At 41.4% G+C, this 19,183-nt stretch overlaps 2 protein-coding genes across 2 annotated transcripts; one reads left to right on the forward strand and one right to left on the reverse strand.

Moving 5' to 3' along the window:
• The first annotated feature begins 642 nt into the window (after positions 1 to 642).
• zgc:171775 (STKc_p38 domain-containing protein) lies at positions 643 to 8,850 on the forward strand. Its single transcript, XM_010739469.3, has 12 exons — positions 643 to 918; positions 2,140 to 2,269; positions 4,476 to 4,534; positions 4,832 to 4,943; positions 5,976 to 6,005; positions 6,394 to 6,441; positions 6,635 to 6,749; positions 6,872 to 6,943; positions 7,608 to 7,687; positions 7,802 to 7,880; positions 8,057 to 8,230; positions 8,417 to 8,850. Exons 1-12 carry the CDS (start codon positions 785 to 787, stop codon positions 8,476 to 8,478), a joined length of 1,095 nt encoding a protein of 364 aa, XP_010737771.1. The 5' UTR covers positions 643 to 784; the 3' UTR covers positions 8,479 to 8,850.
• A 5,271-nt stretch (positions 8,851 to 14,121) lies between these two features.
• krt5 (keratin 5) lies at positions 14,122 to 18,752 on the reverse strand. The gene is made up of 9 exons (XM_010745645.3): positions 18,107 to 18,752; positions 16,374 to 16,582; positions 16,226 to 16,286; positions 16,035 to 16,130; positions 15,762 to 15,926; positions 15,544 to 15,669; positions 15,205 to 15,425; positions 15,024 to 15,082; positions 14,122 to 14,875 (listed from the first exon to the last, which is right to left on the reverse strand). Exons 1-9 carry the CDS (start codon positions 18,629 to 18,631, stop codon positions 14,646 to 14,648), a joined length of 1,692 nt encoding a protein of 563 aa, XP_010743947.3. The 5' UTR covers positions 18,632 to 18,752; the 3' UTR covers positions 14,122 to 14,645.
• Positions 18,753 to 19,183: the final 431 nt, after the last annotated feature.

The following is a 19,183-nucleotide window of genomic DNA, read 5'->3' on the forward strand; positions in this document are numbered from 1 at the left end:
GCTGCTGAATGTTTTCTTGCTTGTCTGTCTCTGTGGGTCATTTCTTAATTATCTTGTTTGAGTCTGTGAACAGGCAGAGTCACAAATCAGTATTACAATATTAACATTAATTCATCAATAACCTTTTTATTCGTAAACGGATTGATCTAAGTAGAAAATTCAGTTCTGGAAGAAATGGTAGGATTTTTAGAGGGTGATAATTTCTGCTACTTACTTTGCAAGTAGGATCATGAAATGAATCATACATTCAAGAGCGCCATCATCTGTATTATCACAGTAATAAATAATAACTCTAAAACAGCAGACAGTTAGCAGCTCCAGAAACAATAAGACTCTTGATCTGTGCGCAATTTTGTGGTTATTTTACAATCAAAGAATATGTGGGACATGTTTCTACAATAGCTTATACTAAAAAATATATACATATACACCCCAACAGTTAGTTATTTTTTTATTTTAAATGTTTATTTCCGTCCTCAGCATAGTGCCTCAAGCACAGTTTGATTCTTTTATTTTAAAGTTTGGCGAATGTGTTTATTGTTTATTATACACTCTATCTGTTCAACATCATATCCACATGTTTTTGACAGCTCACCCACGTGACGCGGGGGCAGGCCCTGGAGAAAGGTGGAGGTGTGGAGGGAGAGGGGGAGGAGGGGAGCGTCACCTTGCCCTGCTCTCTTACCTTTTCTACCAGATCTCACCTGTCAGGTTAACACTCCGCTGTATATAAAAAAAAAAAACGTTTTATGACCAAAAAAACTTCAAAAACAAGAACTGCGCCATGGAGTCTCCGGTGAAGGACTCCCCAGTCAGACCGGGTTTTCACAGACTGGAGATCCAGAAAACGACGTGGGACGTCCCGGAGAGATACACGGCGCTGCGGGCGATCGGCTCCGGAGCTTACGGCACAGTTTGGTGAGTTTACCCGGGGAGGAGGCGCAAGACTTCGGGTACATTGACGAGAAGTTTATATCCGGCACTTTGTATTTTGAACAGCAAAATTCAGTCCAGTAGTCCATTTGAATCCTGTCATATAAAGTCTGCCACTAAACTGAGTTTTCTGAGAATTAATCCCATCCAAAGGTGGAACTAAGACCTCACAGGAAAATTTTATATTTTATAATGACCTACCTTCAACATATATAAATTATTATTATAGCAAAGGTGTAGTAAAATGATGTGTGGTAATACAGTGATGCTGTTATGTAAATAGTCATGTAAATGCTTATCTTTGTTATTTATAGTCTGCATCCCAAATCATTTTCTATAGGGTGTCGGCCTTCAGTCTGCATTCCACTCCCAGACTATGTTGCATTGCAGTCCAAGGGGCCTATTACTCTGACATCTGCAAACAGAAGCACTATTGTCCGCCTGAGGCAAGTCAGCAAGTCAATGCAGGTCCTCCAATATGACAAGAATCTCCTCCACCAACGGAGAGAAACTCCTACACCTACGGGAGCCCAAGATATCTCAGACACAGTTCTGTAAGACAGACGCTGACAGACGAGATCTGATATCATCACATTATCAGTGCAGAACAGAAGGGACATCAGCTATAAATAGACTACATTTGTTTTGAACCTTTATCCGAGGAAGGGGTGATTGTGCAACACGTTGCACATTTACACCTAGGAGGCTTCTCAATACAAGTCTGTGGGGGATTTGGACTGGTGACCGCCCAATCAACTGGAGTATTTTATTTCAGATCTTACTGATTTTGTGTTACTTAAGTTTCTCACAATCTTTTTCTATGTTTTTTGCTATAAAAACTACAGAAATGTCATTAAACATGTCTAATTACCCATACCAGAGCACCTCCAAGATATGTTTTGTTCATTCTGTAAACTGAAATCCTTGATGGAGGATTACAGAGGAGCTGAAATGAGTCAGTGAAATATTTAGTCAGCTGCCCAAACATTCATTTAACAAGAAAAAATGCCAAACATTTGCATTTGGTTCAAAAAGCCACCTCTAGGAAATTTTGGTGGCCATTTTGCATAATTTTCTGACATTTTATAGATGAATCAATTCATCGGTGAGTCACGATTAAGATAAATGAAATTACACCACAGGAGTCTTTACATGAAGCACACTCTGTTTGTCATCCTCTTTTCAATGTGTTTTATTCCCACCTAGTTCTGCCATCGATCAGAAGACCAAGGAGTCAGTGGCCATCAAGAAGCTGTATCGTCCTTTTCAGTCCCTCATCCACACCAAACGTGCCTACAGGGAACTCAGACTGCTCCGCCACATACAGCATGAAAATGTAAGAAGTGTGCAAAGAAGTGGGCATCGATGAAGTCCGCAGTGAGAGCTTATTTAGAAGGCGGACACAATAATATGAAAAACTTTAGAGATATTATAGAATACAGGGCAATAGTACAGAGCCCCTGTCATACAGTGAGTTGTAATATCACTGTATTTGTTCAGTCCATGCAGGTCACTCTCAAGTAGGGATGGGAATTGATAAGATTTTTACGATTCCAATTCCATTATGGATTCTGCTTAACGATTTGATTCTTTATCGATTCTCATTTGGGAAAAAAAGGAGAACAAACAGTTTGATCAGCATCATCTAGAGGAGGTAGTGAACTGGAACGAGTACTAGTACAGCTGCCAGCCTCTGAGCCAGCCAGACTCTCTCTCTCGTCATGGTCATCTTCTAAATGTAATGCAGAAGGCATTCGTTTAATGTGAACTGTTATAGCATGTTTTACAAAGAAGCACATGGCGCTGACATGGTAGGCAGTGTGTTATTTACCTTCCGTACCTTCTGTAGTAACCGCAGAGGTGGTCATAGCCTGGCTGCTGCTGCTGCTGCTAGGTTGAGATTCATCTCCAGTCCGAAGCGTGTCAAAAACACGACATTCATTTAAAAATATTGCATGTTGTGTGCGCAAATGTTTCTGCATGTTCGTCGTGTTCCCTCCCGACACTGTTATCTCCACTTTGCAATGATTGCAAGTCGCCCTGTTGCCATCTGTTTTGGTAAAATGCAGCCCAACTTTGGAGCGTTTGAACCAAGTGGGTGCCATTGTTTACTACTGAATGCACTGCACGCGCGAAACTTGTGTAAGTTACGTGCTGTAATTTGTCGTGCTTGCTGTAATCAAGCGACGTGATTCATGCTTTCTGGAATCGATAAGAGAATCGTTAGAAAAACTGCCAAATGATTCCATGGAACTGAAACTAACGGAACCGGTTCTCAACAAGAACCCATCCCTACTCTCAAGATTAGATGATTTTGAGGTTAAGCAAACTTTGTTGACAAATCAACAAGATCCTATAATCTCATCAATGTTCCCAGACAAGCCGGCAGTGTTGTGTATTGTTGGAACCCTCATGGTTCAGTATTTTGGCTAGAAAACTCCAAACACTAACAGAACTGCCTTGATTTAGCTAATCTCTGTAAGTCATCAAATTGCTTCTGTTATATGGAGACATGTCAGCAAGAGATCCATTTTGTTTTTAGAATAAATAGAGAAATGTTTGTTTTTTTAGCTATATTTGACAGAGACAGCTTGAAGAATGACAGGAAATGTGGGGAGAAAGAGATGGAGCCACAGGTCAGGTTCGAACCCGCGGCAAGGACTGAGCCTTCGCACAAGGGGGTGGATGCTCTACCGACTGAGCTAAACGACACCCCTAGACAAATGTTTTTAGATGAACTTGAATTTCAAAATCTGATAAACTTTAAACCTTAAAATAATTTGAATGGGTGAGTTCTCAGATTCAGTACAGTTGTCATGAACGGGGAAATTAGCTATAGAGACCAAAACTGTAGGCTGTAAACATGTTTATTTCTGCTGTGAAGTTAGACATTTTAACAGGGGGCTTATGGAGACTGATTCGTTCTGTAGCCAGCCCCAAGTTGACATTTGTGGAACTGCAGTTTTTATCACTTCTGCATAGGCTTCAAGTCACAGACACAGAGGTGGTCGCTTAGTATAACCACTAAATGACTGAACTGCCACCCACATGGATATAGGAGGATCTGGACCTCTATCAGATGGAACACATAACCTATGTACACTGGAGACGTGCTACAACAAGATGCTTGGAGTACGTTTGAAAAGATTCTCAGACTGATTGTTTCGCTTGGTTATGGGTGTCTCATCAGTGAACCTATCTGGATTCTAGAGAACAATATCTAAAAAATCAGCAATCTTATTTATTACTTGTCATGTGCTCCATTTGAAAGTTCAAAAAGGCTCCAAAAATCCACCTTTACCAAACAGAGTCTGTTGTGGCCTCATTTTCTCAGGCAATGATGTGCAGCCATTGTATTCACTTTTATACTTTATTCTTCTTCTCCATCCAATAACACATTGCTTTTTTTATAGCTATAAACATGACCTTTGTACTAGATTTTACTCAGGGGTGGTGCCCTGTCACTGACTGCCCATACTAGAAACCGTGTGTCCTCTTGACTCTTCACAGACTAAATGTCTTCACTATGTTTGTCCTTAAAGGTGATCAGCCTCATTGACGTCTTCACACCTGACTCTACACTGGAAAAATTTCAAACCTTGTGAGTTGGAAATCAGAAACCACATTCTTGTGCGAGTTGTCACAGCTTGTTGAGAGCCCTGGTGTGCGTGTGTGTGCATGTATGAAAAAGTTCAGGCATGGATGTGTGAGAACAAGCTTCTTCATGGTTGTTTTGGTTGCTTTGCGCAGTTGTATTTTCTCACCATAGCAATGAGCTGTTCACATCTGTCCATGTATCTTGACTCACTTTATTTCCCTTCCCTATCTGTTGTTTTTATCCATACTTTCCACCTCTCTGGCTGTTTGTCTCCCTCACTCTTCATCTGTCTCTCTCTAGTTATATGGTAATGCCATTTGTAGCCCAGGATCTGGGCCACATTATGAAAAAGCGGAGATTAACTGATCGCATCATCACATACCTGTTCTACCAGCTTCTCAGAGGACTCCAGGTCAGGTTTATTTTTTTATTTAATTTGTCTCACATACACATATAGAAAATACTAGGATACGGTATAAAACCAATCTACAGTATAGACACTAAAACTAAAAAATGAAGTTGTTTGGGGTCTGTGGTGGTTTAAGGACTCACCTTGGCTAGCTGAGACCAGATATGTGTGAACAAAGCAGTAACTTGATAAATAAGTCCTTAGTTTTAAATTAAACTCACTGTCAGTTAAATCAACTGCTCTGTATTCGAGTAGTTTAAATTACAAAATGCATCAATATATTTATTATAAGCACAGCCGAATATTATATTTATTTTGGTAACAACCCAAAGGATGCATAATTTTAGATTTGGAAATACATTTATTATCATTAGAAGCTCTTTTGTCTAATGTAAGACTGCAAAAATTATTATTCTAATTTATTAATCTCTTGATACATAATTAATTGATTTGTTGTTTGGTCGCTAAAATGTTGAAAACAGTTGCTCAGTATTTTCCAAAGCCCAAGGTAATGTCCTCTAATGTCTTGTTTTGTCCACACACAAAAAAAATTGCTGACAACTATTCGATTAGTCGCCCAATCGCCGCTCTAGTCTGATGTCACACCAGCATATCAAATATAATGCTTTCAGTTGAACCATGAATGCCACTCACAGACATGCGATGTTGATAATGACTGCTTTACCCTTATTTATGCCCTTCCACTCAGTGCTAGTCAATGTGTAACCAAGAGTGCTCAATAGAAACAAAAGAGGAAGCACATTTTAGACCAACCAACTCCTCATAAAATGCTGCATGTATCTTTGATCGTGGGATGTTTTCCCCTTCTTATGTGTATACCTATGTGTCCTTTAAGTATTCCTCTGTGCTGTGAGAGCCCAGTTTTGCTCTGAGGGATGAAAAATACATAAAACATAGCCTTCACCATGCCACTTAGAGAGACATAGGCTATATGCATGTGGATCTGCTGAACTTTGCTTATGTGCACATGGTTTTTGTACTGTGTGCTTAAGTCTATGTTCTCCTTCTTCACAGTACATTCATTCTGCAGGGATCATTCATCGGGTCAGTATTTGAATGTTTCTTTTTTAAAATACTACCGCATTTGTATCTCACTGGTTGCTTTGTATATGCACTTAAGTTGTACATTCAAAAGAATAGTTGGATCCTTTTGGAAATGCTCTCTTTTTCATTCACTTTGAGCACAGAGGTAAAGTTCCAGTGTGTCAGATTTAGGGGGCTTTATTTACTTCTATTTAGGTCTTTGGGCAGAGCCAGGCTATCTGTTTCCTATTGTTTTCATGCTTTATGCTAAGCTAAGGTAACCACTAGTTTCATTTTAGTCTGCAGATATGAGATATGTATTTCCTGAAAGGTTGAACTATTGCTTTAACTATGTCATAGTGTATTTACTACAAGTCATGAGGGGAAATATTATGTGGTTTGATTTTAGGACCTGAAGCCTGGTAACCTTGCTGTGAATGAGAACTGTGAATTAAAGGTAAGTTTGGGCTTTATATGTAGAAACATATTGAATTTACATTTTACTTCTGCTGAAGTGTAACTCTTTTATCCAGTGTGCAAAATAACAAACACAAGTGAGCTGAAATACAACAAATGCAACAAGAAAATAAAAAAGACCAAAATGAACGCTCAAGCTTCTGAGGGGTGAACCTAACTGGAACTTTTCTCAGATCCTGGATTTTGGCCTGGCAAGACAGACAGAGAGCGAAATGACCGGTTATGTTGTGACGCGATGGTACAGAGCACCAGAGATCATATTCAACTGGATGCACTACAGTCAGACAGGTATGCCCTCCCTTTATTAATACAAATAGTCTTTTTCAGTTTGTTAAACATAGAACAGAATATCGCATTGCAGTTTTATTATTAAAATTCTGTCTCTCTCACTCTGTCTCCCTCCCTCTCAGTGGATGTCTGGTCGGCTGCCTGCATCCTGGCTGAGATGATTACTGGACAGGTGCTTTTCCCAGGACATGACAGCATCCTCACACATTCAGATCACTGTGTGGTAATAAAACCTGTTATTGAGCCAGAACCTCATACGGTTTTTATTATTGTTGAAAATATTGGTGCAGCATTGTAAGGCTTAAAGCAACAGTGCATCGAAATGGCTATTCCCTCCCACTGTTGTAAATATGGACAGCTGCACACGTGTATTTGTTCGGATTACATTACTTATGGTCAAAAACTAACCACAATCAACAGCCAAACATCAAGCAAGATCAACAACACAAGACTTAGCAGCCATCTAATATTACTTACTAGTCCAGCAGCAGTCAGTCCAGCTTGGCGTCGGTCTTCCTCCGTCAACGTCCCCTTTGGTCGTTTTGCCTCTGCCACTGAGTCCAAACAGGCTGCTGAGCCCGGCTACATTGCCCACTTGCCCAGCTTCGCTCCCCGAGTCTAAAAACCTCTTCTGTCCTCCCATTGGTCCAAAATGTCTGTGGTACAAACACTAACACTCCCCCGGTGCGCTGAGCTCACAGAGCCTGGCTAACCAACTGAGCTAATGGCAGTTATAGTTCCTTTTTTTTTTTCGATGAGCCTATCAGTCATGACACGTCAATGCATGTGCCTGCTCTGACACCACATCTATACAGTGTACGCTGTGCTTTATAAAGCTTCCTTAACCAGCGTGTTCAGGTATTGATCAGCTGAAGAAGATCCTCCGGATGACAGGGACACCAGACTCCTCCCTGGTTCAGAGGATGCAGAGTAAAGACGTAAGTTTTGTCTAGTCTACGTGCCTCAGTAACATCAGAACTTTGAAGCTTCGCAGCTCCGTATTTTAACTTGTGCTTTTGAATTCAATGTTTTCACCCTTAACTGTTTTCCAGGCACAGTCATATGTGCAAGGTCTTCCACCACAAAAGAAGAAAAACTTCAAGGAGGTGTTTCCGTCCATGGATGCAAATGGTGCGCACCATTTCAAACGGAATTTCATTCTTTCATTTTCATTGAAAAATATACCAATTTCATATGTTCAGTCTTAGATTTCACTGGAAGTTTTTAGTCAAAAATTCCGAAACCTCATGGCCTAAAATGAAAAAATAAATAAATAAATGAAGTGTTTTCCGTGTTGGTGCTTCCAGCTGTAGATCTACTGGAGGGGATGTTACTGCTGGACCCAGAGACAAGGCTGACAGCTAAGCAGGGACTGTCGCACCCTTTCCTGGTTGAATATCATGACCCAGAATGCGAGCCAGACTCTGAGCCTTATGACGACTCGTTCGAGAGCTTGGAGCTTGTTGTTGGGGAATGGAAGAGTAAGTATGCCAGGCGTAGAAGAGCCTGCTGACTTGTTACAGTGAGACTGCACACATGAAGCCTAAACCTAATGAAGAAAAGTTTATCTTATTAAAAATGATCAATACTTGGTGTCAAAGTGTCAGGACTGACTCTGAGACACTTTTTTTAAATACTGCTTTTCTGGGTTTTTTTTATCCTGTTAGGCCTTATCCACATGGAGATCATGACCTTTGACCCTGACAACCCCAGTAAGACAGCCATGTAGGACACTGTGCTGGTGCCTTCCGGTGTTTGGTTATATGCACATCCTGCAAAGGCCAACGACGCTGTCAAGCTCAGAGAAACAAATACAAAACACATAAAAGTTTCCTTTTTTGGGTGCATCTGGTATGTATTGCAATAAAAATGCATTTTTACTAAAGGGCAGCTTTACTTCTTATGGTGGCCTAAAAAGAACAATATAAAACAGAGAGTCTGCGACATTATGCTAGCATTAATGTTGTTTGTATTCTGTTATATCTAGACACCAATTTGAATAGAAACCTATTATGAGATACTTGATCAATAACACTGAACCACTGAATTATGAAACGCTGTCTTCTCATTTCAAAGTAGTACAAAATATCTTACAAATAATCTTAGCTCAAGGTTCACATGCTATTGTTTTTTCCTGAGCCTTTCGACCACATGTCATGGTTTTCATCAGTAGAACATCTCACTGTTCTTTCTGTGACATGCTACATGTCTGATCCATCCAGTGATGAAGACTGTGAGACGAGGCTGAAGGCTTGGAAAGGCTTGCATCTTTCACAAAATATTTATTTCACTGACTACTGCAAAGCAGTCTGTAAAATAATGTGTGGAAATATCTGTGAGGAAGTAAAAGTAGAAGTACACAGTAGAAAGATTAGCGTGCAGTGTGATGAAAATATCTGTGGTTATATATTTTTTTTTACTTTACAAGGACAGTTATTGTATGTCTCATTTTTTGCTACATATTCATAATCCTTCATCATTTTTACTGTTGGAAACATTTAAATAAAACACTTGCATATTGTGTAATGGAATCATTGATCAGTAGATGGCATCATTGTATTGTCATGTTCTTTGTGGAGGAAGAAGCTGGGCTGATGCATGGATCTATGTATTTTAACTTATGATATATTATGAACTTGATGATACTGGCTCCTGAATATTCTCCTAATATTGGCTCCTAATATTCAGAAAAATACCTTAGTGTGGTATTTTTCAGAATATTACATATATATCTTGTTGGTGACTTTTCAGCTAAGTTTGTGCCAGCGAAGAGCTCCCTAATAGTGGTCAGTCCCTGGTCTTCACATAAGTTCACTAGTTCATTAACTCACCAGCTGCCACTGTTCACATTTGCGTTGTGGCTGTAGGATCTTCTCTGTAGACATCACTCCAGAGCCGTTTCTTGCTATATGCGGACTATAAAGATGCATGGGGCCCCGCAGCCACCAGGGGTCCCCCAAGCCACAAGTATAGCTTCAATATATTTTGGGAGCTGTACCTGTCTTTATTTGTAGCCAGGCAAACCAACTCATTTGTTGTGTCAAGCACTTATAACCATGTAAGCTTTTTTTTATAGGTTATAAGCACAACTAATCTGCTATGATAGGGAAGCTGTGACTTTTTGTGCGTGAGTGACGTCTGCCGACAGGTATGACGAGGTAAATGACAGCCGCCCTCCATACACTGAAGTGAGGAGAATAACTGTGGGCACCATAAACAATGGCATCATGGCATCAGAATAATAATAAATAGCTTTTGCTGATTTCTGTTGATCTTGTGCAGTGGCCTAAAACATCAGAATCAGTATCATCAGTATTATTCATAGTTATTGTAGTTTTTTTGCTTTTTAATTGTTTGCACATGAATATGGATACTGGTCCATTGTACTTTTATTCATTTAACTAAGTTAACTTATTCATTAACACCTTGTTTTCAAAAACGATAAACATTTTTCAGGAACATGTTACATATGTTGCATTTATTATATGTACTCTAACCTGTTTTCCTCTTAAAATGTAACAGACTGTTGCATCAACACAGATCATCTGAAAAGGTTTGCAATCTCTCCCTCAGAGTTTGACAAAATAGGGGCCCCCAAATAGCATCTTGCATAGGGCCCTCAAACAGCTAGAAACGGCCTGAGTCATTTAGTTGGTGAGCAGGTCAACTACTTGGGTGAAGACCAAGCAGCAACCTCCATGGCTTTGAAATGAAACCAATGTGGAAGTGTAAAAAAATGCAGTTCCTCAAACGTCCACTTGAGGCTGGCTACAGAACAAGTCAATCCACTTGAGGCTGGCTACAGAACAAGTCAATCTTTATAAGCCCCGGTGTTAAAATGTCCAACTTCACAGCAGAAATTAACATGTTTACAAAAATGACTTTGGTCTCTGTAGCTAGTTTCCCCATTAATGACACCTGTTTAAATTATATTAAGGCTTAAAGTTATGCAGAAATAACAGCATGCCCGCTTTGATTGACAGGTTGGTGCCATAATACATGACTTGTTTGGGCAACCAGATTTCATTCAGCCTGCCTTAGGTCCACCAATAATCCATGACTCTACCCAGCAGATATACGGACAACAGATATCCGGCAGTCTTGCTATGCTTGCTAGCATCGATGGGTTCCAAGATTTCATTTTCGCCAATGCGTTCCGCCTCGTTTGCTCTCCACACTGACTGTTTCAACTAGAGTCCCATCAATACCACATGGACTACAAATGAAAGATAAAGCACGGTGATGATTGTGGTTGCATGATAATGCTCACTGTAAGCATGTTCATGCATTTAGCTCTAAGCTCCACTGCGCCTTAGTAGCCTCACAGGAGGCATGGATCCTGCATGGATGGTAGACTCTTTGTTATGTTTCCATGCTTTGCACAGGCATTTGTAATTTAAACCTAATTTATTTTACTTTATTCTATTTTCTTTTTCTAGAAATTCTGTGTAGTTCTGTTGTATTTTTTGTGTGTCATATGTTATTCTATACAAACACATTCAGTATTTTGCATAGATCAGCTTGTGCAGGTAAGGTCATGGTACATATTTTATGTATTCGCACGTCAGCATTTCTGCATGAGAAGGTTAATCCAAAAGAAATCCCACAGAGCTGAATGATGAGGGATGATTTGCATGTCAGAGAGGATTTGATCTGTCAAGCTGTGAGAAAAGATGTCAGTTGAAGTTAATTTTCCCCAGACATCTGTTTGGATCTGAACACATGAAGCATTCCTCAGTGCTATAATAGTGTCAGATCCCACAATATGTTTTTTTTTATTTATTTATATAGTTGTGTTCTCACCTGAAAAAAAGATCATGTGCATAAGGCCGGTGTCAGTCGGATGGCAATTGAAAATTGAGAGACTAATAATTCAGAGGGCAGTAAGTCGAAGGTTCTCCTGCTGAAAGGTTTGCAAGAGAATATTTTGTTGATCATGATAAGTCTTAATTTAGAATATTAAAGACAAACTCAGTTTGACAGCTGATCTATGTGTGGCCAGGTCAACGAAGGAGGAGAAAATATATTTCTGTAGGATCTTTAATACCCCGACTGCCCTTGAGCGAGCACAGCATTAATTCGTTAATTTTGAGAGTTATGTTGGTTACAGTCAACAAAATAAAAAAAATCAATTGTTTCCTTTATACTTTCTGACGTCTTAGTACAAAACAAACCAAAAGCAAGCGCTAGCAAACAGCAGCACAAACAAACAACAGCAGTGGCCCTATTCAGAAAATAAAAATACATTAATACATTTCTAGGCCACACAGCATCAGGTTTTAACTCAGTAAACTTCATGAATTAACTTTAATGTACATATTTATACATCCTTTTGAAAAATATGCTTTTACTGCGAACTCAGTACATTCAGAAAACAAAATCATGTGCTCACTTACTCCAGCTTGTAGCTTGAAGCTTCACAGCTTCACCTGGATGCGACATGCATACACAGTTCTGTCTCCCCTCTACATGGGTAACAATATACAGTTTCATAAACAACACGTAACACTGAAAATATAACTGTAACTACGATTTCAGTTCTCTGTGTGCCACTCACGCTGACCCGTGGTCGTCTGGGGCGGCTCCCAACACACAACCACAACAATAACAACCCTCGACCGACGAAAAATAACACAAGAGATGCTGGCTGCAGACCTCCACTGTCAGGCACCTCCACTGTATGAACGGGATACATTTCAAAATAAAACTGCAGACCTCCACTGTCAAGCCCGGAAATGAACGGGATACATTTCAAAATAAAACTGCAGACCTCCACTGTCAGGCACCTCCACTGTCAGGCCCGGAAATGAACGGGCTACATTTCAAAATAAAACTGCAGACCTCCACGGTCAGGCCCGGAAATGAACGGGATACATTTCAAAATAAAACTGCAGACCGCCACTGTCAGGTCCGGAAATGAACGGGATACATTTCAAAATAAAATCGTGAATTCGTGAATGCACTTCCGGTTGAATCGTTTTCCTCACAAATGAATTAATTAGTAAACAATGACATAAAATCTTTCAATTCCCGGTCTATTGCATATATTGTTTTTATAGTAAACTTTTGTTTGGTCAGTGCACATTTTCTCTTAAGCTATTACTCACACACACACACACACACACACACACACACACACACACACACACACACACACACTCTCAGAAAACCCTCATGTCACATCTACATTTCAGGATCTGGTTATTACAGACACAGATTAAATGTTAAATATAAATATTTCAATATTTATCATCACAGTAACAGTGTTACACACATTAGTAGCTGTAAACACAGCATTAGAAAAATACATAGGTTGGTTGGTTGGTTGGTTTGGTGCTTACATAAGGAGTAAACATTTATAAACATCACTTTAAAAGTTACATACATTGTTTTTGGTGCCTAAGAGGCATTAACTTAAAGAACTTTGTAGAAAGGCGCTTTATGAAGTTCAGTCCATTTCCTTGTATTAGTTTACGGGCAGATCTGCCACATCCAATATGGCGGACCCGTTGACGTATCGCGACCAACGACCAACCCGCTCAATGAGGCATCTATGTACACATATATGTCTATGCGTGGAGGTCTGCAGCCAGGTGCCTCTCGAAATAAATCAGAAGTCTTCAGTCACATTAGCAACTCTCGCGTGATCTCCTAGTTCTCATGGGATTCTCAGACTAGCTGGCCTTAAAGTGATGGTACACATTTCATTGGGGCCCAGCTAACACCAAAAACACAGTAACCCCTGTTCACTTGGCTACATATGCAAACATGTTAAGTTAAAAACAATAAACATGCCAATATTTCAGTTTAACTGTGAGACATGGGATGTCTCCTTCTTCACTTAAACTCCATTCTTCACATTTTTCCACATCACAACTCTGTAAATGACGTATTAAACCATGATTGGATTCCAGTTGTGATGTCACCATGTCCTGGTTGTTGGAACTTGAAATCGTAACGTTTCGAAAATGACTGTGAATTTCAATAATTACTCTGCCACGGTCCGTCTTTGTAAACTGCATTATTTGCCATGCTAGGGTGGGACTTAGCAAGCAGTCAACTATAAACCAAAATTATTTGTAATATTCAAAAGTTACAGTACACCATTAATCAAAAAAAGGAGAAACAGAACTGCCAAAATGAATATGAAATCAGATTTATTCCAGACATGGTGGTACAAACTCACAATAAATCTGTTTGTGACAGTCAGCCTTATCCATGTTTCTTATTTATTCAGAGTGGAAATGGAGGTAAAGTAGGATCAAAACACCATTTATATACTGGAGAGCTCATTTTCTGTCAGAACAGGAGAGGAAAAGGAGGATCCAACAATGGTAAGTTTGAAAGTGTTATATATGGCTGTTTCTGATTATTTCAAATGCACAACAAGATGACAAGACAACAGAGGAGATATTGCAGAAAAGAGAAGTTGAGACTATGTTGATACCTGCTGTGTATGCTTTCTACATTTTTAGATCTGGATCTCCTTATGTGCAAATCTAAGAGCTGCTGTTGTCATTTTGTGTGCAATGATTGTTGCCTTGTGAGGATTCTCTGTCATGACACTACAAGTATGCTCTTGTCTACACGACAGCACATCCAGCAACCAAAAGACAGCCAGGCTGACTGAAGAAAGAAAGAGAGGACTGACTCACATATGCTCTTTGTTTTTGGTCTAACAATCTCTCTGCCTCTGCTTGTATTTTTTTTGATGTAATCTTTGACTCTAAGTAGGTATGCAGTGCCAAAAGGGGAGCAGCAACATAGGAACTAAATGCTAAAGAGCTGAGAGATGGCAGGGCTTAGGGAAGCAGTTACAAGTGCTTGCCAGGGAAAGGGTGGGACAAGAAGAGGAGAACAAAATGAGAAGGATGGAGAGAAAGACAGCCGTTGTTTTTAGAAACGCCGAGAGCTGCTGCTGCTGCTGCTGTATCTCATGCTGCTGCTGCTGCCACCGCCGCCGCTCATCATCATGCCGCCGCCACCGCCGCTCATCATCAGGCCGCCGCCGCCACCGCCGCTGCTCATCATCATGCTACTGCCGCCCCCATAGCCCATGCCGCTGCTGCTGCTGAAGCCGCCTCCTGAACCATAGCCATAGCCGCCGCTGCTGCCGCCACCGGCTGCTGTTGAGGAGAATAAGTTTAGAGTTAGTTTTTAGATGAGATGGCAAGGAGTTAAATCATGTTGAATTATTGAATTATGTCTTTTCATAAATAATTTAGAAGTGGCGTAGAAATGACTTGAACTATAAACATATATTTCAATACATACCCATGCTGCTGGAGGACTGCTGCACATGGATGGTTGCGGATCCACCACCACTGGCAATTCTGCAGAGAGGTACAAACATTTTAGTTGCTGATGATGCTCCCTGCACAATGTGATGCATTGCACTTTCACTGTGTTTCAAAGGATTAAATGTTTTGTGAATCCAAAGTAGTAAAGGTTTTACCTGGATTCCTCTCCTTCCAGAAGCTTCTTGTAGGTCGCAATCTCAATGTCCAGAGCCAGTTTGACGTTCATGAGCTCCTGGTACTCACGCACCTGGCGGGCCATGTCCTGTTTGGCTCTCTGCAGGGCTTCTTCCAGGTCACGGATACGTGCCTTGGCATCCTTCACAGCCAGCTCACCGCGCTCCTCGGCCTCAGCGATCTGGGCCTCCAGGCTGACACGCTGAGGGTTTGGAAAAATAGCAGAATCTCCAGTTGTGATATTTGACAAAATATTTTTATATTTTTTAGCTGATAAGTCTATAATTATGCACAATAATCTGCTGTAACTCTTAGCTTACCTGTCCCTTGACTGCTTCAATCTCATTCTGAATACGGCTGATCATGCGGTTGAGCTCAGCAATCTCGTTCTTGGTGGTGCGAAGGTCCTCTCCGGCCTGGCCTGCAGTCGACTCAATCTGCTTGTACTGAGTGAATAAAAATAACTGTTAATACGGATTCAACTAACTTTTTTTGTATTGTTGATTGTTGGTCAGATTGCTCTGCTCTCTCTACCAACCTTCTCCTGGTACCATGTCTCTGCCTCCAGGCGGCTGCGGTTGGCAATGTCTGCGTACTGAGCCTTGACTTCAGCCACAATGGCGTCCATGTCCAGGCCGCGGCTGTTGTCCATCTCCACAATGACTGATGTGTCCTTGATCTGTCCCTGGAGTTCACGCAGTTCCTGCACAAGATATATATATATGTTATTGTAACATTAGAGGAGGTACAATATCTATCGTTAAAAAAAAAAGACAATCAGACTGAGGTGTGGTTCTTTTTTTTTTCTTACAGCGTCATAGACAGCTCTGAGGAAGTTAATCTCATCCTGAAGGGCGTCAACTCTGGCCTCCAGCTCAACCTTGTTCATGTAGGCGCCATCGACATCCTGTAAGCAGAGAAGAAGGAAGTGGTCTGCGTTGATGGTGGATCAGATGAACAGGTGGTAGTGACATGCTGTATAATAACAGATTCTACTCTCACCTTCTTCAGGAGCACAAATTCGTTCTCCACACCAGCGCGCTTGTTGATTTCATCTTCATATCTGACACAAACGGCACAAAAAATTAGCTGATGGAAAAAGCCAGTGGGTCATCTGCTGCGTTGGCTTACATGCGCTGGCATGACTCACTTGTTCTTGAAGTCCTCGACCAGTCCCTGCATGTTCCTCAGCTCTCCCTCCAGCTTGATCTTCTCATTGCCAAGCCCATCCAGCTGTCTGCGCAGGTTGGCAATGTAAGCCTCGAACATGCCATCGATGTTTGAGCGGGTGGTGGTCTGGTCCTGCAGCAAGGACCATTTGGTCTCCAGCATTTTGTTCTGCTGCTCCAGGAAGCGGACCTAAAAGGTAAAATCATTTGCCATGTTTAGATCCACTGTCACTTTGGGAAAGGTGTTACTTTGAATAAAATCATATTAACCCAGTTATGTAAGTATGCATCAATTAAACGACATAGTGTAAAGGAAATATTCCATAATAGATTTTCAATGTGTGTTCATTTGATCACTTTTAGCACAATGCAAATAAAAAAGGCAAATAAGTAGGTGATATTTACTGCCTTCATGATGAGGCATGTTCACGCTGAGGTAACAAAGATGTTTGTCTTCTTTGTTTTACTTTCCTCACGTAATCCGCTAAGCCACACCTGTGTGTGACTTTCCCACACAAAAAGCTCTTGTATACACCAATGTTGGCAGCTCCTGTACTAAAATGCTCGTCGGGGAAGGCGGATGTTCAAGACACTGCAGAGTCTCTCTGCGCAGTATACCTGAACTGCATTGTACTTGATTTTGAACCCTACAGAAGGTGGCGGTGGTGCCCATTCTTCTATTTTTTGGAGTGGGTGTGTGTCTTACTTGTGTGTTTTAAAGATGAGGTGCCACACCTTTGCATAACCCCCACCCTCCTCCCCGGCCGCTCCCTTGCCTCCAGGATGCATACTTTCACTGAGTGAACTTGCCTGCCACAGCCCTCAATAATTAATGCTTATGCCTGAGGCTATTAACTGTCACATCAATTGGGTGCAGATACATAGAGGTACAATACATACTTGATCCTTATACCACTACTTGACCATTACTTCTATAGTTTGAAACGTGTAACTGCATATTTATAAGTAAGAAGTCTACTTTAAATGGACAGGATCAGATCACCTGTGTGAAGAGGGATGAGGTGTGGTACGCACACACTGCAGAGAAAGCTCACTGAGCACACAGGGTGCGGTTAACTTGTTGCCTGACAGTAAGGACCCCACATGAATAAATGACAAAAACTGTAACATTGCAAACAGTTGAGTTGAGTTGAGTTGAGTCTACTTTCTGCAGAACCACTTGAAGCTTGTGAGTCCTTGCAACCATGGCGACAGGTGATAACTTGATCCCTTCTTCCCCTCATAGTGAGAGCCACCAGTCACTGGATACAACCCATCTAGTGTTTCCTGCCTCTCGCTCTTCACAGAGACAGCTGTCAAGGGGCCAATTATGGTGAAAGAGGTCTGCTTTCAATGTAGAGGCTAGCTCATGCACAGTATTGGTTTGAGAACACTGTTTGCAGTTTTGGTTGACTGAAAAAAATCCTACTCATGCTAACAATAGTGGACCTGGTTGCATTAGTTTGTAGAGTTGGCTCAGGCCGGGGCCTTAGTGTGCACGTTATTCAGGTTTGGATCAGTTGCTGTGTAATATTTAATGAGCACAGGTGGACCTTTAGAGGCACTTTGCAGCTATCCACACTTGCACAAACCAATGGACTCTACTGTGTGTAGTGCATCCACCATCTATTCATCAGATCTAAGAACTTTAGCATTCTTCTGAGACAAAAACTTTAGACAGAAGCTGTTCTAGTAACAGATAAAGGTCACTCACCTTGTCAATGAAGGAGGCGAAGCGGTTGTTGAGTGTCTTGATCTGCTCTTTCTCATTGGTACGGACAGTCTGGATGGTTGGGTCGATCTCAAGGTTCAAGGGGGCCAGCAGGGACTGGTTGACTTGGACGTTTGTGATCTGAGGTATCATAGCACCTCCGAAAGCGCCACCACCACCACCACCACCAGCCATCAACATGGAACCAAAACCACCTCCACCACCAACAGCACTAGCACTGCCATAACCAAAACCACCACCGCCACCACTCATGTAAGAACCACCACCACTCATGCTTGACCTCATCCCAAAAGTGGATGATGAGATAGGTGCCCTGGATGAGACGACAGCAGACCTTGAGGAAAATTTTCTCATGCCTCCGCCTCCTCCTCCTCCTCCTGATGACATTCTGAAACTACCGCCGCTGAAACTTCCACCACCACTCATTCCTCCACTCATTCCTCCACTCATTCCTCCACTCATTCCTCCAGAACTGCTTGTAAAGCTGGTCCGTTTAACGCTCATCATCTTTGATTCTGTTTCCTCTGAAAGAAAAGGATTCAGAGAGAAAAAAGGGTAGCAAAAAGAGACAGATTTGGCAGAGAGCACTAAGAGGAGAGTCAAGTCCCTCTAAGTGTCTACTCCTTGTCCGTGATGGATTTTTATCTTCCTCCAGCTGTGGGGGAGGACCCAGAGAGCTCCGCCTCCCCTGCCTCTCCCCTTCTAGCTTATCCAATTACCTGGATCCTGGAAGGTACGCTCGCAGGCAGGTACATTGGCTTGGAGCAGCCTAGCCTGTCAGACAGGTAAGATTGCCATCCCTGTAAAGTGATCGGGGCAGGACACGCCCAGGTGCTCATAGAGAAGGCATCAGAAAGCCTGGGGTGATAGGAGAGGAAAGACATGTTGGCAAAGCCATTTTTTTGCAAACCACAGCTTTTAAAGTTGACCCTGCATGTGTACATTGTTGACATGAAAGTTTGCATTCTGCACATAAAGAACTGCTCAAACAACACCACCTTATATTGTAATGCAATTATTGAGGATAGAAGCAATGATCATAAAACTGACACTTGTGAT

Source organism: Larimichthys crocea, chromosome XV, assembly GCF_000972845.2.
Source record: "Larimichthys crocea isolate SSNF chromosome XV, L_crocea_2.0, whole genome shotgun sequence".
NCBI classification, from domain to species: domain Eukaryota; kingdom Metazoa; phylum Chordata; class Actinopteri; family Sciaenidae; genus Larimichthys; species Larimichthys crocea.

Excerpts from the sequence above, each read along its gene's own strand:
- zgc:171775 (XM_010739469.3), top strand. The coding sequence starts at position 785 with ATGGAGTCTCCGGTGAAGGACTCCCCAGTCAGACCGGGTTTTCACAGA. Across the intron at positions 919-2,139 it reads GGAGCTTACGGCACAGTTTG|TTCTGCCATCGATCAGAAGA; the intron begins GTGAGTTTACCC and ends ATTCCCACCTAG. Across the intron at positions 4,535-4,831 it reads CTGGAAAAATTTCAAACCTT|TTATATGGTAATGCCATTTG; the intron begins GTGAGTTGGAAA and ends GTCTCTCTCTAG.
- krt5 (XM_010745645.3), bottom strand. The coding sequence starts at position 18,631 with ATGATGAGCGTTAAACGGACCAGCTTTACAAGCAGTTCTGGAGGAATG. Across the intron at positions 16,131-16,225 it reads AATTTGTGCTCCTGAAGAAG|GATGTCGATGGCGCCTACAT; the intron begins GTGAGAGTAGAA and ends CTCTGCTTACAG. Across the intron at positions 15,927-16,034 it reads TCAGAGCTGTCTATGACGCT|GAACTGCGTGAACTCCAGGG; the intron begins GTAAGAAAAAAA and ends TATCTTGTGCAG.